The sequence below is a fragment of the Rhinopithecus roxellana genome, chromosome 10 (genome assembly GCF_007565055.1).
Source record: "Rhinopithecus roxellana isolate Shanxi Qingling chromosome 10, ASM756505v1, whole genome shotgun sequence".
Taxonomy (NCBI): domain Eukaryota; kingdom Metazoa; phylum Chordata; class Mammalia; order Primates; family Cercopithecidae; genus Rhinopithecus; species Rhinopithecus roxellana.
In genome coordinates, this window is record NC_044558.1 from 139,716,108 (window position 1) to 139,736,242 (window position 20,135).

The 20,135-nt window shown below is 39.3% G+C and overlaps 1 protein-coding gene across 6 annotated transcripts in view; it reads left to right on the forward strand.

Annotated features, from left to right (window-relative positions):
• FGD4 (FYVE, RhoGEF and PH domain containing 4) overlaps nt 1-19,925 on the forward strand; it is a 269,124-nt gene extending 249,199 nt beyond the window's left edge. For all 6 annotated transcript variants that reach the window (XM_030939319.1, XM_030939321.1, XM_030939323.1 and 3 more), the window contains 4 exons: nt 586-711; nt 7,737-7,877; nt 12,529-12,669; nt 14,157-19,925. In XM_030939319.1, the coding sequence (XP_030795179.1) occupies nt 586-711; nt 7,737-7,877; nt 12,529-12,669; nt 14,157-14,414 (666 nt within the window). In that variant the 3' untranslated portion in view covers nt 14,415-19,925. The remainder of the gene's footprint in view (nt 1-585; nt 712-7,736; nt 7,878-12,528; nt 12,670-14,156) is intronic.
• The last annotated feature ends 210 nt before the right edge of the window (nt 19,926-20,135 follow it).

Sequence of the window (20,135 nt, forward strand, 5' to 3'; positions counted from 1 at the left end):
TCATATCTTTGCAGGTGCAGAAGATCTGTCTAATCATTTTGTTCTCCAACCTTTTCCCTTTACAATGTCAGAACTGGCTGGTTAGACAGAATCTCATTCTTTCTTAGATGAACACAATAGTGAGTGACTTTTCATTCTACTTGAACTTCTTTGAATTTTTCTTATTTTTATTTTTATTTTTTTTTGAAACAGAGTCTTGCTCTGTCGCCCAGGCTAGAGTGCAGTGGCGCAATCTTGGCTCACTGCAACCTCTGCCTCCCAGGTTCAAGCAATTTTCCTGCCTCAGCCTCCGGAGTAGCTGGGATTATAGGTGCATGCCACCATGCCCAGCTAATTTTTGTGTTTTTAGTAGAGACAGGGTTTCACCACGTTGGCCAGACTGGTCTCGAACTACTGACTTCAGGTGATCTGCCCACCTCAGCCTCCCAGAGTGCTGGGATTATAGGCGTGAGCCGCTGCACCCAGCCTTGTTCTTGAGTTTCAGAACATGGTTTGAGCAATATAGTTAAAGTTCTTTCAAAAAATAATAATAAAAGGGAATTATAGTTTTTTTCTATTAAAATTGAATCTTTCTTCCCTTTTTAGACTGCTGAGCTAGGGAAAAGAGCCCCAAGATGGATCCGAGATAATGAAGTGACAATGTGTATGAAATGTAAAGAGCCTTTCAATGCACTGACACGAAGGAGGCATCATTGTCGAGCATGTGGATATGTAAGTGAGATTTCTTGATCATTAAGGTTGCTAGTAACTATGTAAGTGATATAAAGTCATCAACTTAGGACATACAAAAAAATGACTTTCAATAAATCACTTAATAAATTTATTTTGGTGCCAACTATGTGCAGAGAACTGTGTTGAGCCCCGGAGAAAAAACGTTAGACAAAAGGTTCCCTGGCTTTACAGAGCTTACATTGTAATGGAGAAGACAGACAAATAAGAATTTCAAATTACTATAGATGAAATAAAACAATTGAGAAGTTAAAAATGGACAGTATTAGTAACAGAGGAAGATTTGGAACCAATTTTGGTTAGAAAAAGAGACCTATCTGAGGGGTTGTTATTTAAGATGATGCTTTAAGATCTTTGCATATAGACTTTCACTGTCTGAAGTTTCTCCCTGTCTCTATTGATTATCGGCTCTTTCTCAACCCCCCCTTTTTTTTTCTTTATTTTCTGAGACAGAGTTTCACTCTTGCTGCCCAGGCTGGAGTGCAATGACGTGATCTCGGTTCACTGCAACCTCCGCCTCCCGGGTTCAAGCAATTCTCCTGCCTCAGCCTCCCTAGTAACTAGGATTACAGGCATGCGCCACCACACCTGGCTAATTTTTGTATTTTTAGTAGGGATGGGGTTTCTCCATGTTGGTCATGCTGGTCTTGAACTTCCAACCTCAGGTGATCCGCCTACCTCGGCCTCCCAAAGTGCTGGGTTACAGGCGTGAGCCACCACGCCCAGCTAAATACCTTTTTTTTTTTTTTTTTTTTTTGAGACAGAGTCTCACCCTATTGCCCAAGTTGGACTGCAATGGTGTGATCTCGGCTCACTGCAACCTCCGCCTCCCGGGTTCAAGTGATTCTCCTGCCTCAGCCTCCCAAGTAGCTGGGATTACGGGCATGCACCACCATGTCTAGCTAATTTTTTGTATCTTTAGTACAGACGAGGTTTCACCATGTTGGCCAGGCTGGTCTCGAACTCCTGACTTCATGATCTGCCCACCTCGGCCTCCCAAAGTGCTGGGATTACAGGCATGAGCCACCGCACCTGACTCCATTTAGGTGCAATGTCTGTATGTTCACTGAAGAATGAAGTAGAGTCATCAGTTGAAAGTGAAGGGGAAGGAGGAAGAGATGGGGAGATTCAAGAAAGAGGACTAAGTGTGAAAATTTTCTCTGGGCAGAGAAAGGTGAGCCTAGTAGAAAAACAAAGTTGGACTTGGGCACCTGTTAGAAATTTACAGTTATAAATTTAAAGGGACACTAGTCAGCTTAATGGCAGTGATTTTTCTCTAACAAGATACAGCAACTCAGGCCAGCGAAGGCAGATAGCAGGATTTATCTAGAGTAAGCATAACGAGAAGAACACTGGAAGAGAAGGGAAGTATTTGCATCAGAGAGTTACTAATGAATAAGAGAAGTCTCAATTGGATAAAAAGAGCAGGAAAGCTGGGAAACAGGCTGATGGTTAATGAGAAAGTGGTGGGGTCAGTGGACAGAATAATTTCGGTAAGTTCAGAGATGTATGGTAGCGGACATCTTGGGGCCAATGAATTAGAAATAAGAGAGATGTTGGTGAAAAAAATGGGATATGTGAACCTGGCATGCCAGATATGGTTCACCCTCTGGTGGTGACACAGTCCCGGGGGTGACCATGAGATTGGACAGAGAAGGTAGACTGCACGGCACTGGCAGCAGAGATATAAGGCAGCAGAGCTGGGCTTGTCATGTGAATGTTGAAGTCCACATACATTGTGGTAGAGCAGAGAACTATGATCTGTTAGTGAGAAATTCCTGAGTGAGTGGGTATGGGGCAGATGATGAGGAGATGTTAACTCAGGAGGGGAGATGGGTAGAGCCAGACGATGATGGGCCTCAGAGCTGCCAGGGGTTTTTGAAGGCAAGAAGAGTCAGGGAATACATGCCTCATTTCTCAGCCCTGAGGTCTCAGAGGTGACAGAAGGTGAAGTGGAAAAAAAAAAAAAGCCTCCACCAGAGAAAAGAGCCTGAGGATATGGAAGAGTTTGATTCTAGAGTGAAAGGTCCAGAGGGCCCAATGGAGGGGAAAGTGGGAGATGGGGACTGAACTAGATTAAATTATGTACAGAGGTTGGGTGTGGTGGCTCACCCTTATAATCCCAGCACTTTGGGAGGCTCAGACGGGCGGATCTCCTGAGGTTGGGAGTTCGAGACCAGCCTGACCAACATGGAGAAATCCCGTCTCTACTAAAAATACAAAATTAGCTGGGCATGGTGATGCACGCCTATAATTCCAGCTTCTCGGGAGGCTGAGGCAGGAGAATCGCTTGAACCTGGGAGGCGGAGGTTGCAATGAGCCGAGATTGCGCCACTGCACTCCAGCCTGGGGTACAGAGTAAGACTCCGTCTCAAAAAAAAATTATGTACAGAGCAATATGTTTGGGGATGAGGCTGAGAAAATAACCAGAGAGCTGGGCGTTTTCCTGGGATATGAGATAAACAGGAAAGTGGGGCATGACATGGAGTGAATTCTACTGGTGTTTGAGATAAGGGTAGGCACCCAGACCTATTGCTGTGATCCCAAATGTTTCCCTTGGTGGCATGGCAGCCTAAAGGATGGTGCTTCCTGATAATCTAAAGAACCATGCTTCACCCTGAAGATACACATGTTATGTATTAGAGGACACAAGCTGCTTGATATTGGAGTAAGCACTGCAAGACTGGCAGAAAACTGAGGCTGGAATGGTGTAGGTAAGAATCAGGTCATTGAGAGCTAGAGATGCCATGGTAAGATGCTGAGATTTGATCACACTTTAAAGGGAATTGGTTCAATGAAGGAAGAGCTGAGAAAGACAGGGAGTAAGTAGTCAGGAATGACTTTAATGTTAAGATTTGGGTGACTGGATAAATGGCAGTGTGCTATTGACATAAGAAATAGAAAAATGAAGCAAGTTGAAATGAAGGGGAGAGGAGCAGAAATAAAAACAATAGCAGTTACCATTTATGATGTACCAGTGCCAGGCATTGTTTGAAGTGTGTTGTGTATACTGTTGCTTATGGTTTCTCAATTCCCCTGTGAGGAAGGTTGTATTTTCTCCATTATATAATTCAGAAATGGACTCTTAGAAAAGTTATGCTATTTCTGTTACTTGTTTTTCTTTTTTCTTACTCTCTGCCTGTGGAATTCAGTTCAGATATATATAACATCACCTCATTCCATCTTCCATGTCTTTCCTGTTTTCTACCCCGTGTCTCTCTCTATAGCATTTTATTCATCTCTATCTCCTGTTTTGTTCATTTACTCTCCAGTTGTCGCAAATCTGCTGTTTTGTTCATTTTTAATTTTAATTATTTCCAAAAGTTTTTTCCTTCCAAATCTGCCTGATCATTTCTGATAGTTTTTGTTGTTTGCCACTTTATGTTTTCAAACGTTTCTTATGTAATTTTCAAATTTGTGTCTAATAATGCCAGTAGCTGAAGACATTTCAAGGGTTCCAAATCTGTTGTTTCTACTAAATTCTAGTTCCTGGAGACTTGCTTTCTGCTGTAATTAGTCTCTTCTCATTGTGAGCTCGTATTTGGTTGATACTTCATCATCTTCCTTTCATAAGTTTTGGCGTAATGACCAAGTCTCAGACCCTTGTCCTCCAGGCCCCATGGACTGTCTCCTAGTCCCAGGACTGTCCAACCCGAGCTTTGTTTGCTCCATTCATTCACCATTACAATTTCAGCTTATTGTATGTGTGTTGTTTTGTTTGTTCATTGGGTTTGGGGGCCTTGGAAAGTTCTCTTACTTTAATATTAAGAAGTAAAGCATTACAATTATTTGCTGAATTTTGTCCAGGATCCAGTTGTATTATAGTAAAACTCTTCTCAGAGTATCTATCTAGTCTGTCATACTGACAGCAGCAAGAGTCAAAAACATATTTAATCGTGGTTATGTATTTCATTATGACTGTTTACGTAGTCTTTTTATATCCTAAAGTTATATAAACTTCAGCTGGGCATGGTAGCTCATACCTATAATCCCAGCACTTTGGGAGGGAGGTTGAGGCAGGTGGATCACAAGGTCAGGAGATCAAGACCATCCTGCCCAACGTGGTGAAACCCCATCTCTACTAAAAATACAAAAATTAGCTGGGTGTGCTGGCGTGTGCCTGTAATCCCAGCTACTTGGGAGGATGAGGCAGGAGAATGGCTTGAACCCAGGAGGTGGAGATTGCAGTGAGCCAAGATCATGCCACTGCACTCCAGCCTGGTGACAGACTAAGACTACATCTCAAAAAAAAAAAAAAAAAAAATTAGCCTGGTGTGGTGGCACACACCTGTAGTCCCAGCTACTCAGGAGGCTGAGGTGGGAGAATTGCTTGAGCTCTTGAGGTCAAGGCTGCAGTGAGCCAAGACACACCACTGCGCTTCAGCGTGGGTGACAGACCCCAGGTCTTGAGCCCATCTCAAAAAAATAAAAAATGAAAAGTTATATAAACTTCTATAAAAACTTATACTTTTTCTGGTTTTTGTGTTTCTTTAATACTTTATAAATTCCCCTCTTGTTTATGGAATTTCAAGTTCCTTATCCAAAAATATGTTTCTGATTGTAAGTTAATAACTATATTGCTAATATTTAAATGCAGTGATGCTACATGTTAACATAATTTGATCATGATTTGGTCAGCCATTGAGCTGAGTTTCATATGGAAAAAGTGAGGAACAAACTATGGAATGAAGCTGGAGAGAGGCAGTGGCAATTTTTGGAGGGCCTTGTAAACCAAGTTAAAGATCATAGCCCTTCTCCTAAAAGGAATGGGAGACAGAGAACAGTAGGTGTTTACAGTGTTATGAGTGAATATATTGTGTGCTTAAGTGCAACAGTTCTTACTGATAGTTGTTTTAGTTATTCTTCCTATTTTCCTCAGACTTATTTTTGACTCACTACAGTACTTTTGTGAGCAAAATTAAATTGACAGCAAACAGCTCTTTTTTTTGAGACTGGAGTCCCACTCTGTCACCCAGGCTGGAGTGCAGTGGCGCGATCTCAGCTCACTGCAACCTCTGCCTGCTGGGTTCAAACAGTTCTCCTGCCTCAGCCTCCCGAGTAGCTGGGACTACAGGCGGGCTTCACCATGCCGGGCTAATTTTTTGTATTTTTAGTAGAGACGGGGTTTCACCATGCTAGCCAGGCTAGTCTCGAACTCCTGACGTCGTGATCTGCCTGCCTTGGCCTCCCAAAGTGCTGAGATTACAAGCATGAGCCCCCATGCCTGGTCCAAATAGCTTTTTTTTTTTTTTTTTTTAAATCAGGGTAAGACTTTTAAAAATCTATCATTGAGTTTGCCTGAAGTTATTTTTGGTATTGGCCTACTCGCCTTCAGTAAGCAAACAAAAAATGTGTTTGCATGTGCGTGGTCAAAATACTGTGCTATGGTTTGAAAACAAACAAAAGGGATGGTGTGTGTTTGCAGATACAGGTATGTCTAATTCTAAATCCCAGAGTAATTTCATTGTAATTATGAGCAAACAGTAGACCATTTTTATCATGAATTTTAAATGCTGTAAACCTACACCAAAAATTTGACTAATATATTTTCTTTAATACAATTTGTCTACTATAAATTGAGGGGAAAATATACTTCTATAAGCAAGAAGATAATCTGTTAAACTAGAAGATTTTAAACAATTATTCTATAATAGTAAAAGATTATCACTAAGAAATCATGCACATTGGCATCATATTCATTCATTGGTATTCTGTAAATGTTTATTGTGTGTCTGGTGAGCAGAATACTCAAAGACAGTCTATCCTGGAGCTTACAGCCCTGTAAGGGAGATAAAACAATCAAATAATAATGCAAGAATACAATTAAAAACTGTAATCAGTGCTATGAAAGAAAATGCAGGGAGCGCTGACAGGAGACATACTGTGTCTGGGATTTGGAGGAGTCCTCCTTGAGGAACTGGAATTTGAGCCAACATCTGAAGGGTGAGCACAAGTTAACTTAGTGAAGCAGAGAGGAGAGAGGCAGTGAGCATGGCCTTTGGGAACTGTAAGAAACCAGTGTCACTGAAGACACAGTCCAGAAAGAGGGCAAATTATGCAGGACTTTGTAGGCCATGATTAAGAGTTGGTTATTTAGCCAAGAGCAAAGGAAAGACTGAAGGATTTTAAATAGAGGAGGAATAAATCAGAGTAGCTTTTTTTTTTTTTTTTTTTTTTGAGACAGGGTCTTGCTTTGTCACCCAGGCTGGAGTGCACTAGCACTATCTCCACCTAGGCTGGTCTGGAACTCCTGGACTCAGGTGATCTGCCCTTCTCAGGTTCCCAAAGTGCTGAGATTACAGGTGTGAGCCACCACACCCACCCAGATTAGCATTTTTTAAAGGGTGGCACTCCACTGTTTGGAAGATATTATAGCTTGGAGGAGGTGTAAGAGTGGAGGCCTGTAAACCAGTAAGAATGCTACAAGGACCAGTCACAAGTAGAAAAGTAGCCATGGACTTGGGTTCTTGTAAGGAAGTTGTGGAAAAATAGATTGAAGAAATATTTAGGAAGTAAAATCAGCAGGACTTTGTAAAATGGAAAATCCTTGAGTAAGATCGAAAGAGATTTTGGGGATGACTCATATGTGTCTGACACAGGACCAGTTGTATGACTGCCCCATTTCCTTCAATAGAGAGGACTATGAGAGGGGACTGGGTTGGGAGGAGGGTGTGAGGTGGGGTAGGAGAGACCAGGGAAGGTCATGAGCAGTTTGGAAAGGATATTGACAAACATCCAGAAGTATGAAGAGTCAAGATCTAGACTAAGCCTTTGAGTGACTTCTGCCTTTAGAGGCCAGGAAAAGAAGGATGAGTGAGCAGAGCTTGTCACAAACAGGGTTGAAACACCATGATACGTACTTCTAGTGTTTATAGGGATGTTCTTTTTCTAACAAAAATCTGCCTTCTATGCTTAACATTTTCTCATTTATTATTACCTATAACTGATTACTGCTTAAATTGTATCCTTTAAATATGATTACTGTTCATTTTTCTTTTAAATTTAAGGTGGTTTGTTGGAAATGCTCTGACTACAAAGCTCAACTTGAATATGATGGTGGTAAATTGAGCAAAGTTTGTAAAGACTGTTATCAAATCATAAGTGGATTCACAGACAGTGAAGAAAAGAAAAGAAAAGGAATTTTAGAGGTAAGAAATATTAAATATTGGATATCTTTTAAATTTTTTTTTTTTTTTTTTTTTTTTTTTGCAACAGACTCTCTCTCTGTCGCCCAGGCTGGAGTGCAGTGGTGCGATCTCAGCTCGCTGCAACCTCAGCCTCTCAAGTAGCTGGGATTACAGGCCCACACCACCATGCCGGGCTAATTTTTGTATTTTTAGTAGAGATGGGGTTTCCCTATGTTGGCCAGCTGGTCTCAAACTCCTGACCTCAGAGTTTCTGCCCACCTTGGCCTCCCAAAGTGCTAGGATTACAGGCATGAACCAACGCACCCAGCCTAGATTTTTATAGAAGAAACAGAATCCTCTTACCTATGAGGAATACAAATAGTATCTTTTTGTTATTTCTTTGAGTGTTTAACAGTTTGTGTAATGAGCAAGATTTATGATTTTGTTCTATTTTGCTGACTTTTGGGATTCTGCTTGGATGCATAGAAATGGGGAGCCACTATTTAAATCAACATGCATTTAAGAATGAAATACATTGATTTCGTGGCAGTAGCTATAGCCAAATATTTCAGTATTAATTGGCATCTCTTCTAATACCCAAATTATTGTAGTATATTTTCTATAAAGGAAAGCTTTTACTCTCAATTTCATCATATTGGCTTTACAAACCACTTTAGATAAAAGTGCTATTACCTGACAGACTCTTCCAACTTATTATAGTAAAATATCTAGTTTATTATAGTCATTTAATTGCCAGTGATGGTAATCTGATAACTGCATTGAGATATTACTGAAATGTTTCCCAAGTTAATTTGACTCATGTTCTAGAAAAAATTCAGACCCCCGCCAAGCCTGAGAACTATAATGCAGCTTATCTGAAATGAGTTTTACATCTAGAAATATTAACAATATAAGGGATAGGTTATATAATAAGGCCTTTGTAGCAGTAAGTTCAAGGTAGCCTGGAAAGTCTATAGAAGAATAGGCTCAGGATCAAAATGCTATGTATCTAAAATCATAGACCTACTTGATTTAAGAATTTCTAAAGAGGCTGGGCGCGGTGGCTCAAGCTTGTAATCCCAGCACTTTGGGAAGCTGAGGCAGGTGGATCACGAGGTCAAGAGATCGAGACCATCCTGGCCAAATAGTGAAAACCTGTCTCTGCTAAAAATACAAAAATTAACTGGGTGTGGTGGCGCACACCTGTAGTCCCAGCTACCTGGGAAGCTGAGGCAGGAGAATTGCTTGAACCCAGGAGGCAGAGGTTGCAGTGAGCCAAGATCGCGCCACTGCACTCCAGCCTGGCGACAGAGTGAGACTCCGTCTCAAAAAAAAAAAAGAATCTCTAAAGAATCAGTATTTATTGAGCATTTACATTGTGCACGCGTACAAGTATACCTGTACACTTATAAGCGTACAAAGGACACTTCTGTTCATTGAAAAAGAATGACAAACTTCAAGGTCCATTTGAGGCTAAGTATAGGCCTACACACTAAAGTCATTCTTCTAGGGTATAGATGTTACTTGTATGGCCTACCAAACTGGGGCTTTCTCAGGCAGTAAGGATAAAAAGGCATGCTTCATTGGACATCAGGAACACAGCCTCAAGACTTAATAGGAACAACTGATGAGACTGGCACAATATAATGAGTCAGGGAACTTGGTTTAAGGGTCAGCTTCAGGCTGTATCTCTGAAAAATCTCTAGCTAGTTTTTTAGAGAACCTTATACTTGGGCAAAAATTAATCAATTACTTATTAGGTCAACTCATATAATGAAATAAATATATAGTATGAAGTCCATACATAGGAGATAAGTATGTACATGCACACATTAACTTAAATGCATATTTGAGACTGATTCTGTACCAGCTAGTATGTTATATGCTCTAGAACAGTGATCAACACACTTTTCTTTAAAGGGTCAGCGAGAAAATATTTTAGTCTTTGCAGACCAAGAGGCCAAACCAGGGATATTACATACATATTTGTAAGAAGAGAGAAAACAAATTTCCACAATTTTTTTTTACAAAATTAAAATTAGAATATATTTATTTAGGCTTTTTAATAATATGGATCGGCCAGATGCAGTGGCTTATGCCTGTAATCCCAGCACTTTGGGAGGCTGAGGCAGGCGGATCACGAGGTCAGGAGTTGGAGACCAGCCTGGTCAACATGGTGAAACGCTGTCTTTACTGAAAATACAAAAACTAGCCCATGCAGTGGTGCGTGCCTGTAATCCCTCAGGAGGCCGAGGCAGGAGAATCGCTTGAACCTGGGAGATGGAGGTTGCAGTGAGCTGAGATCGCACCATTGTACTCTAGCCTGGGTGACAGGACAAGACTCTGTCTCAAATAATAATAATAATAAGGATCTACTAATAAGAATGGAATTATTTGGGGGAGGATAACCTTTCACTTAATTGGAATCCGAAGTTAGCGTTCCCTATCATCAAATTAATTGTAAGTGGTTATGCAAAAAACTTTCCCTGGCTCATGGGCCATACAGAAACAACTGGTGGGCTGGATTTGGCTTGTGGGCTATCGTTTGCTAACCAGTGCTGCTTTAAAAACTGTCTGTGGCCAGTTGTGGTGGCTCACGCCTGTAATCCTAGCACCAAGGCTAAGACAGGTGGATCACCTGAGGTCAGGAGTTCAATATCAGCCTGACCAACATGGTGAAACCCCATTCTACTAAAAATCAAAAATTACCCGGGCATGGTGGCATGTGCCTGTAATCCCAGCTACTTGGGAGGCTGAGGCAGGAGAATCACTTGAACCTGGGAGGCGGAGTTTGCAGTGAGCCAAGATTGAACCATTGCACTTCAGCCTGGGCAACAAGAGTGAAACTCCATCTCAATAAATAAATAAATAAATAAATAGTCTATGATGAAGCATCAGTTTTTTTCCCCAAACTATCACAGCTCAATATTTTTGTAAAATACACCATAATGTACTTGGGTATCATCACAAATTCAAATTGTTATAAAAGTTTAACACGTACTCCTACTTTGTGTGCTTACCAGAAACTGGTAACAAAACCATTTGCTAACCTGGAGACCAGCATGGATAACACTGAGTAGGACTACCTAAAGAGTTTCAGAGATAGAAAATAGAAGCAAACAGTTAGTTTCCATAAGGCATATAATAAAAACTACCATTTAGTTAAATGGTTTTGTTCCCTTTTTTAGTTTTGGTTTTTTTTTTTTTTTTTTTTAAGACAGAGTCTCACTCTGTCGCCCAGGCTGTAGTGCAGTGGTGCGATCTCAGCTCACTGCAACCTCTGCCTCCCCAGTCCAAGCAATTCTTATGCCTCAGCCTCCTGGGTAGCTGGGATTACAGGCATGTGCCACCACACCTGGCTTTTTTTTTTTTTTTTTTTATAGTGGAGACAGGGTTTTGCTGTGTTGACCAGGCTAGTCTTGAATTCCTGCCTCAAGTGATCTGCCTGCCTCTGCCTCCCAAAGTGCTGGGATTACACGTGTGAGCCACCGCACCCGGCCTTTTAGCCAACAATTTTTATATTAGGAGGCAAAACAGAAAAATTAAATGTCTCTATGTATTAGTCTGTACTCACACTGCTGTAAAGATATACCCAAGACTGGGTAATTTATAAATAAAAGAGCCTTGGCCGGGTGCGGTGGCTCACGCCTGTAATCCCAGCACTTTGGGAGGCCAAGGCGGGCAAATCACGAGGTCAGGAGATCAAGACCATCCTGGCTAACACGGTGAAACCCCGTCTCTATTAAAAATACAAAAAATTGGCCGGGCGCAGTGGCTCAAGCCTGTAATCCCAGCACTTTGGGAGGCCGAGACGGGCGGATCACGAGGTCAGGAGATGGAGACCATCCTGGCTAACCCGGTGAAACCCCGTCTCTACTAAAAAATACAAAAAAAAACTAGCCGGGCGAGGTGGCGGGCGCCTGTAGTCCCAGCTACTCGGGAGGCTGAGGCAGGAGAATGGCGTAAACCCGGGAGGCGGAGCTTGCAGTGAGCTGAGATCCGGCCACTGCACTCCAGCCTGGGTGACAGAGTGAGACTCCGTCTCAAAAAATAAATAAATAAATAATAAAAAATACAAAAATACAAAAAATTAGCCAGGTGTGGTGTCGGGCGCCTGTAGTCCCAGCTACTTGGGAGGCTGAGACAGGAGAATGACGTGAACCCGGGAGGTGAGCTGAGATTACGCCACCGCACTCCACCCTGGGCAACAGAGTGAGACTCCGTCAATAAATAAATAAGAAATAAATAAATAAGAAAACATACAATCATGCCAATCAATCAAATCCCAGCATGCCAATGTGTGATCCTGGGAAAGCTGTTTAAACTCTGAGCCTCAGAAAAAATGAAAATACTAACTTCTCAGTGTTTGTGTGAGGATTAAATGAAATAAGACATGTATTGAGCTAAGAAAAGTGCCTACATAGTAAGCAATCAATAAACATTTATAACTCTTTAAATACAAGGTCTAGTTATATAAAGAGCTAAAATTGGCTTAAATATTTTCCATGTTAAAATGTTTAAACAATAATTGCAAATGAATCTTTTGGACAGTCCAAGGAGACATTTTATATAAACACATTGTACTTTGTGAATATTTCCCTTTAGTTGAACGACTTCTCTATCTGGTTTGTTGTGTGTTCATTCTCTCTTTCTTTCCATTATATTTTTCTAGATTGAATCAGCAGAAGTATCTGGAAACAGTGTGGTGTGCAGCTTTCTTCAGTATATGGAGAAGTCAAAACCTTGGCAGAAAGCTTGGTGTGTGATCCCCAAGCAAGACCCTCTTGTGCTGTACATGTATGGTGCCCCCCAGGTATCTAAACCACATCTGTCTGAAGGGATAGATGCCCTTGGGGGCAAGGGGAAGCAAGTGGACCGTGGACTCAAAATCTGTAGAACAAGAGTTCAGGCAGTTTCACTGTTTCATTAAAATTGAAAAATAATGAGTAAAGTTCAAGTTTGTTGTGTAAGCTGATTGATTCATTTTATAGCCTATGTTTTCTTCAGTCTATGGATCGTCTGTCCCCTTTCTTGTCTCATTCAATGGGTTTGAGAAAAGGTGAGTTGAATTAGGAATGAGCATGAGGAGGAGGGGAAGTAAGATGGGAGAAACAAGTCTTTTTAATGATAGGAAACATTAAGAAAAGACTCTTTAATTTTGTTTTTTGTTGTTGTTGTTGTTGTGTTGTTGTTTTCTTTGTGATAGCATTTTGCTCATATCACCCAGGCTGGAGTGCAATGGCGCCATCTCGGCTCACTGCAACCTCCACCTCCCAGGTTCAAGTGATTCTCCTGCCTCAGCCTCCCGAGTAGCTGGGATTACATGTACCCACCACCACAACTGGCTAATTTTTGTATTTTTAGTAGAGATGGGGTTTCACCATGTTGATCAGGCTGGTCTCGAACTCCTGACCTCAGGTGATCCACCCCCGCCCTGGGCCTCCCAAAGTGCTGGGAATAAAGGCATGAGCCACCGCGCCCAGCCAATTTTGTTTTTTATTTTATTTTTTCTTTTTGCTCAATGGCTAGATACCTGAAAAAGGTGTTTAAGAGGAAGGGGAGCTTAAAATCAATCTTGCATTATCATTGAGTAACAATTTTTTGAGAACTCCACTTATATGGATCTGAGATAAATCTATGGGAACAATGACATGCAGGTTTAGCTTTTAACAAGAGCAGCACCAGGTCCTATGATTGTGTTGTGCTTGAAGAATCAAATGTACAACACTTAAACCAGTTATGCGTTTACTCTGAAATATAAAAATTTTAAATATACCTGTTATATTTCAGTCTATAAATTAAGAGCTGGTAAAATTATTTTATTTTGAAAATAGACTGAAAATGAAAGGCTATATAGCTTACTCTCCTTTATTGCTTTTCCTATAAGCTTTCTATGTCCATAAATAAGTTGATGAAGGAATGAATGAATCATGAAATAAAACTGCCTTTAGTAATGAGATAATCATTAATGTTTGCTGGTTTAATACAGTTTGATGGTGATTGTTTTCTTCCCCTTTTCACTGAATGAAGAGTTGAATGGGCTCTTTCACAGAGAGGAGGGTGTAGTGTCTCTGAGTCCTAGCTGATTTGGGTGTCAGCTCTCCTTCATTCAGCTAACATTATCAGTGGCCTCACGTACAGGCTCTGTACTAAGCAATGGGATTGCCCTCTGTGCCCATGGAGAACTCACTGTTTAAGTCTGTTTGGAACAGTGGTAGGAAGAGAGATGTAGTAGGAGCAAGGGACACATTTAACAAGCGAATACATCTCCTGCTTTTAATGTCTGATGTTTTGTTTTAGGACGTCAGAGCCCAGGCCACCATTCCCCTTCTGGGCTATGTGGTGGATGAAGTGCCACGGAGTGCAGACCTGCCACACAGTTTCAAACTGACCCAGTCTAAGTCTGTGCACAGCTTTGCTGCAGACAGTGAGGAACTGAAGCAGAAGTGGCTGAAAGTCATCCTTTTAGCTGTCACAGGTGAGACACCAGATGGTCCAAATGAGCATCCAGCTACCTTGGATGATCATCCTGAACCTAAGAAAAAATCAGAATGCTGAACTCCTCAGGACCAGCCACAGTGTGGAGGTCTCAAGACTTACAGCTCAAGACATTCCCAGCTCTTCTTACACATCTGCTAGCACTTTATGTTGAAAAATATAGGCTCATAAATGCATCTTTTGAGGACTGTTTTCCTATGTTTATGTACTCTTAGTGAAATTAGTGTGCAGAGTCATTCTACCGATAAAGTTTTGAAATAATGTGAAAACTGGAGCATTTTTTGAGCTATTCCTTGAATATGTGTTTTTTTGTCTTGAAGAAATGGTATCAATTGATTCTGTCACCGTCAGGTTAGAATAAGCACTTTGATTTAAGAAATCCTTTCATGTCTTCTCTTTCACATGTAGAACCTGGAACCGTTTGAAAGATATACCTCCATGTTGCCAAAATAGATCCATGGTGAAAAATACAGGGGCAGTTTAGGCTATTGTATTAACTTATTGAATTTAGTTTATAAATCTTTAGCTGCATAAATGATGTCTGTTCTTTTAAAACAAAAGGACAAATTGTTGTGTTCAGATTTTGGATTTATGAAGAAGAGATAACTTGTTTTTGTAGAAATACTCCTAAGAATATCTTAAGTATATAGCAATTATGTATATATAGTATTGAATATATATATTATACATGCTTTTCTCTTTAGCTTTGGGTTCACATTCATCTCTAATTTATTTTTTAAATATAAAGCATGGTTTATCTTGGAATTGAGCAATGTTCTAAACTGAAGAAATGTTTTGGTGATTTATGTTTTGCTGATTGGCATTTGAGGGTATTGATATTTTTATAATAAGCGGTAATTTATGTGGCATGGGATATATTTGTGAATTCCAACAATACTTTTAAAGTACCATTTTTTGTTTCTGTGCCTATTTAAAACAGTGCCTCTCTTAGAAGGTGCTATTAATATAAGATGAGGGTTCAGTTAATGCTTCAGTCTTGATTATTCTAAGATTAAAGTGCATTTTGGTCACTGGGACAGTCAAAGTTGTACAGGTTATTTTACCTTTTACGATCCTGTAATTGTTGCAGTAGTTAACATCAGCATGTACAAAAATTTTCACCAAAACCCAAACTTTAGGAGACACCTGACCTTTTACAGAACTAGGATATGTGGAAACCACATTTATTGTAATGTTTTTCTTTTCCATAAGATGATTGAGCATGGTTAAATGAGGTCTCTATATAATGAGCACTTAAGATAACTGTGTGGGGCTTTTCCTTTGTCGAAATGAAACAAAATCCACATGTGATAACCTATGTTTGGGGCAGGAGCTGGTCACGTGGTTCCTTGTCATGAAGGCTGCTCTTCACTCTGTTGTACTCGTGATTAAAATCTCACACTGTTTACTATGTAACTTAATCCTTTTCTCAAATTAAACCTTTTTTTATACTGTCATACCCCAAGCATTCTCACTTTTTAATGTACCAGTCTGCTAGAAATCTACAAGAATGACCCCACTATCTTTAGTATGTAAGGATTGCACCTTAGATGTAGAATAGAATTTGAGACTGCTACACATTTGTTCAGGCCTTGTTACTTTACGAAATATCTTATTTTTTCCACCCCAAAGGAGCAAGTGAACCAATTATTGCTGACATAATTAGGTTCCCTTCCTCCATAAAAGGAATATCAGCCATGATCATTAACATTAAACCAAATACATGGAGCCAAAAAGAGATAAAAGTAGCTTCTTAGGCCCTATTAAATCAGGGAAAGACTAGAAGAAAATTTACATTGCTTCTCTTTTTTAATGGCCAACGGGGTATGTGTGTGATATATACTCAGAGTGTTTTTTTGGAAAATTAAACTATAGCTATAGATGATGCTTTGGTTTTCTTAATCTCAAGAAAAGAGAAGCAATGGAAATATAGAATGATTAGCAGGGGAAGAGGACTTTTTAAAGTGTGGCTAGAACAGTGGTAATGTATGGGCCAATGGGAAGATTTATGAGTCAGATTATTTTTGAAAACTATTTTCAAAAGCAAGAAGACTACACTTTCCCTACCAAAACAGAAGTAACATGAACACACTTAAGTTTTGGCTCAATAAATATCAATGTTACTTAACTTAGATCATTGAAAAAATACTCATGTAAAGATAATGTTTATTATCATGCTCTTAACAGTTATTATCTTTAATTTTTTAAATGAGAAGCAGTAATACTAGAAGAGAATTTCCGGTTATCTGGTCACCGTATTCACTTTCCACCCCACATTCTTCAGCTAAACACAAAGAGAAGCAGTGAAACAACCTTACCTGCTTCTCTCTTATTAAAGAATCACTGATGTTTTACTCAATGAAAGGTAAAGGAATTCTGTTAGCCATTTATTAAACAATTCAACCAAGAGACCTCAAAGTGTGATTGATGATAAGGATAATCAATGCCTTTTCCTTTCCAAGATACTTGAGCAGTTATGACAAACTGAACCTAAAAATATCATTGGTTGCTTTCCCATTAAAACCAACGTCCCTGTGGGTCTTAATTCTTTATTTTCACTCATTTGGTGCTTTCCAAGTCATCTTTTCTTTAAAGTGCCCTTCCTCCAAACTTTACAAAGTACTTCCTTGACAGAATTACTGTTCATTACAAAACATTTCAATATTTTAAGCTTAAATTTTGCTTTTGCTGAAAGCCTACCATTTGGCATGTTAAGTATGAAATACAGTGCAGACTTTTATCTTGGTTTTAAGTGGGGCTCGATAAGAAAAAACACCAGCCACTTTTGTAATAATGGCATCACAGTGTCATCATGTATGTAAGCAATAAAACTCTTCAGGGTATGGTTTTATACCAAAAATTTAATATGAAGGCCTCTTGCCACAAGAATATAGAGAATTATATTAACTTTCTAGATGTGATACGGTAATTCAAATTGCAGAGTATAAGGAAGGGAGATGGGAAGGGGCATTATTCCTTGGATTTTAAATAACTATCAAGAACATTTTTACTTTAACAAAGTAAATGGATAGAAAAAGCACATTTGTTTTCCATGAAGTTTAATTTGACATCAGGTTTGTGTACTTATCTTCACTAGGTGACTTACCCCAATTTTTTAAAAAATTATTAAACTTTTTACAGAAGCTAACCTTTTAAATGTACCCTTTCCCCATATATATACACATACACATTAGGATTTTTTTTTAAGAGCACTTGTTCTAGTTATAAATTTATAAAGAAAACGATAAAGTTTGTGGTACTGCAGGGTTGTTAAAGATTCTTTGATGCCTTCTAAAAACTTTTATGAAAAATTCTTTTGAGTTCACAATTCTGTTTTACTTTTCCTCGTCCCTGCTTTTGGAAACAGGGTTGTTGCTTTTGTTTTCTGGTTCTATTCAAAGCCTTAAGTTCTTAATCTGAGCATATTGTCTGTGATACATTTCTGATGATCTTTCTGGACTAGATACATCCTGAGTAGCAAGCACCAACTGGAGCAAGTAAACTTCTAGGGAACAAGTGTCTTGGGTTTTACAGGTATCTTTACTATAATGCAGAGTAGATTAATGAAGATATCCTATATCATATGATATTTGTGTTAGTGGGTCTAAGATTAAGCACATGATATTTATAAGCTAAAATTAAAAGGCAAGAATGTCTTAATGTTTTCATTCTTAAATTTTGTATTCTCCAAGAATGTATTAGTATATGAACTGTGGCCAACCAGTTCCTGTTCTTTGGACTGTATAGACATCTGTAGTGGATCATGTTGCTTCCTCATTCTTACCAATTCTATTAGAATCAAACTACTTGTTATTTTCATACTACTATCTACTATAGATTCTCAGCTTTAGAAAATGACTATGATACATAAAGACCACTAGGTCAACTTAAAAACCCTTTCTGTGAATTTATACATGTGTGTATATATGTAAAAACACTGTTGATTTCCAATTCTGTCTTTCCATAGAAATGAAGTTTTTCTATCGAAATTGTTTAACTTAAATATTTTAACATAAATTATTACGTGGATCTTTATGTATAATTCATCCTTATATATACCCCTTAATCACATAGTCATCAGAAGATAACTTGCCTTCTTTACAGAAAGGGCAGGGAGGAATAAGATAAGAAACAAGCAAGAATGAAGAGAGGTGGGGGGGAGAGACTGCTAGTCTCCAGACCACAGAAATGTATTTTAAAATAAGAGGAAATATTTTAACTGCAGAAGGGATATAAAATATAAATCTATGTAATTACATGCTGATGGGATCCATTGCACCCAGGTTTTTGACCTTGGCCTGTGGATGCTAGACTATGATATCTTGTTACTCTTTTTCTCCTTTGGGCTTTTACAAAATAATTTCATTCTCAGATCATTTTCTGTACTGTTTACTGAGGCAAAAAAAAAAAAAAAAATCTGAAGTCAATCATGGTCTTCTACTTTCTGGACTAAGCATTTGGCAGAATGCAGTATCTTTTCCTGTGTTTTGACATGAAATAGCACATGGCTTCTACAAGATAGTTTTAACTTGTTGGGGTCACTGGGAGTTATATGATGATCAACCCCTTTTCCTAAAATTCATTGTGGTAGTTTTAGTGGAAAACGTAAATCAAGAAATCTTATATCGTATTTTAATAAATGAATACCAAATACATAGTGAAATAAAGGTTTGGGAAGAAACTAGTCTGTGGGGACCATTGTAAGAGAATCACATTATATATTACACAGTATATGGATATTGGAATGTATCACTTGGGGGGGTTCTCTTCATTAGCAGAACAGTCATGTCTACCTGTATATAAGACTTTTTGTTTGTTTTTAACCAAATTAGCATTTCATTTTGTGAGTGACAATTGACATTTAAAAATAACATAGGCCGGGCATAGTGGCTTCCGCCTGTAATCCCAGCCCTTGGGAGGCCAAGGTGGACGGATCACTTCAGGTCAGGAGTTCGAGACCAGCCTGGCCAACATGGTGAAACCCCGTCTCTACTAAAAAAATAAAATAAAATAAGCATATCTGGGCCAGGTGTGGTGGCTCACGCCTGTAATCCCAGCACTTTGGGAGGCCGAGGAGTTTGAGACCAGCCTGGCCAACATGGCAAAACCCTGTCTCTACTAAAAATACAAAAATTAGCCAGGTGTGGTGGTACATGCCTGTAATCCCAGCTACTCGGGAGGCTGAGGCAGGAGAATTGCTTGAACCGGGGAGACAGGTTGCAGTGAGCCGAGATTGCACCACTGCACTGCAGCCTGGGTGACAGAGTGAGACTTTGACTCAAAAAGTAGAATAAGCGTATCTGGATTTTTCTTTTGAATTCTTGACTGATAAGTTTGAGAATGTATGTTTTTGGAATTCTACTCAAGTGTGACTCAAGTGTGAAAGTATACACAAGTAATTTTTCTTTTCTAGCTATGTGAATGTAAAATACTTGCAGATAATGTATATATTGTGTAACATATGTATATTTGGTCATAAAAGATAATTGGAAACATTGTAAAATTAAGCACTTTAATTCCTATTAAATATTAAACATTTGTATCTTGTAAATAAACACATCCTTAAATTAATTCCAAAGCTTTACATGTTATTTCAACTCATGTTCAGTTCACAGTGATTTCGGTTGTCTGCTCAGGAAAGTTACTCCAGTAAGGTACTGATACTCCTACCTCCAACCTGCCCTCTGCCAAAAAAAAAAAAAAAAAAAAAAAAACCTGTGTAAGTCTTTCAAGAATAAAGCTTAGGACAGACTCAAAGTTCTCCAAGTGTAGAAACAGTGG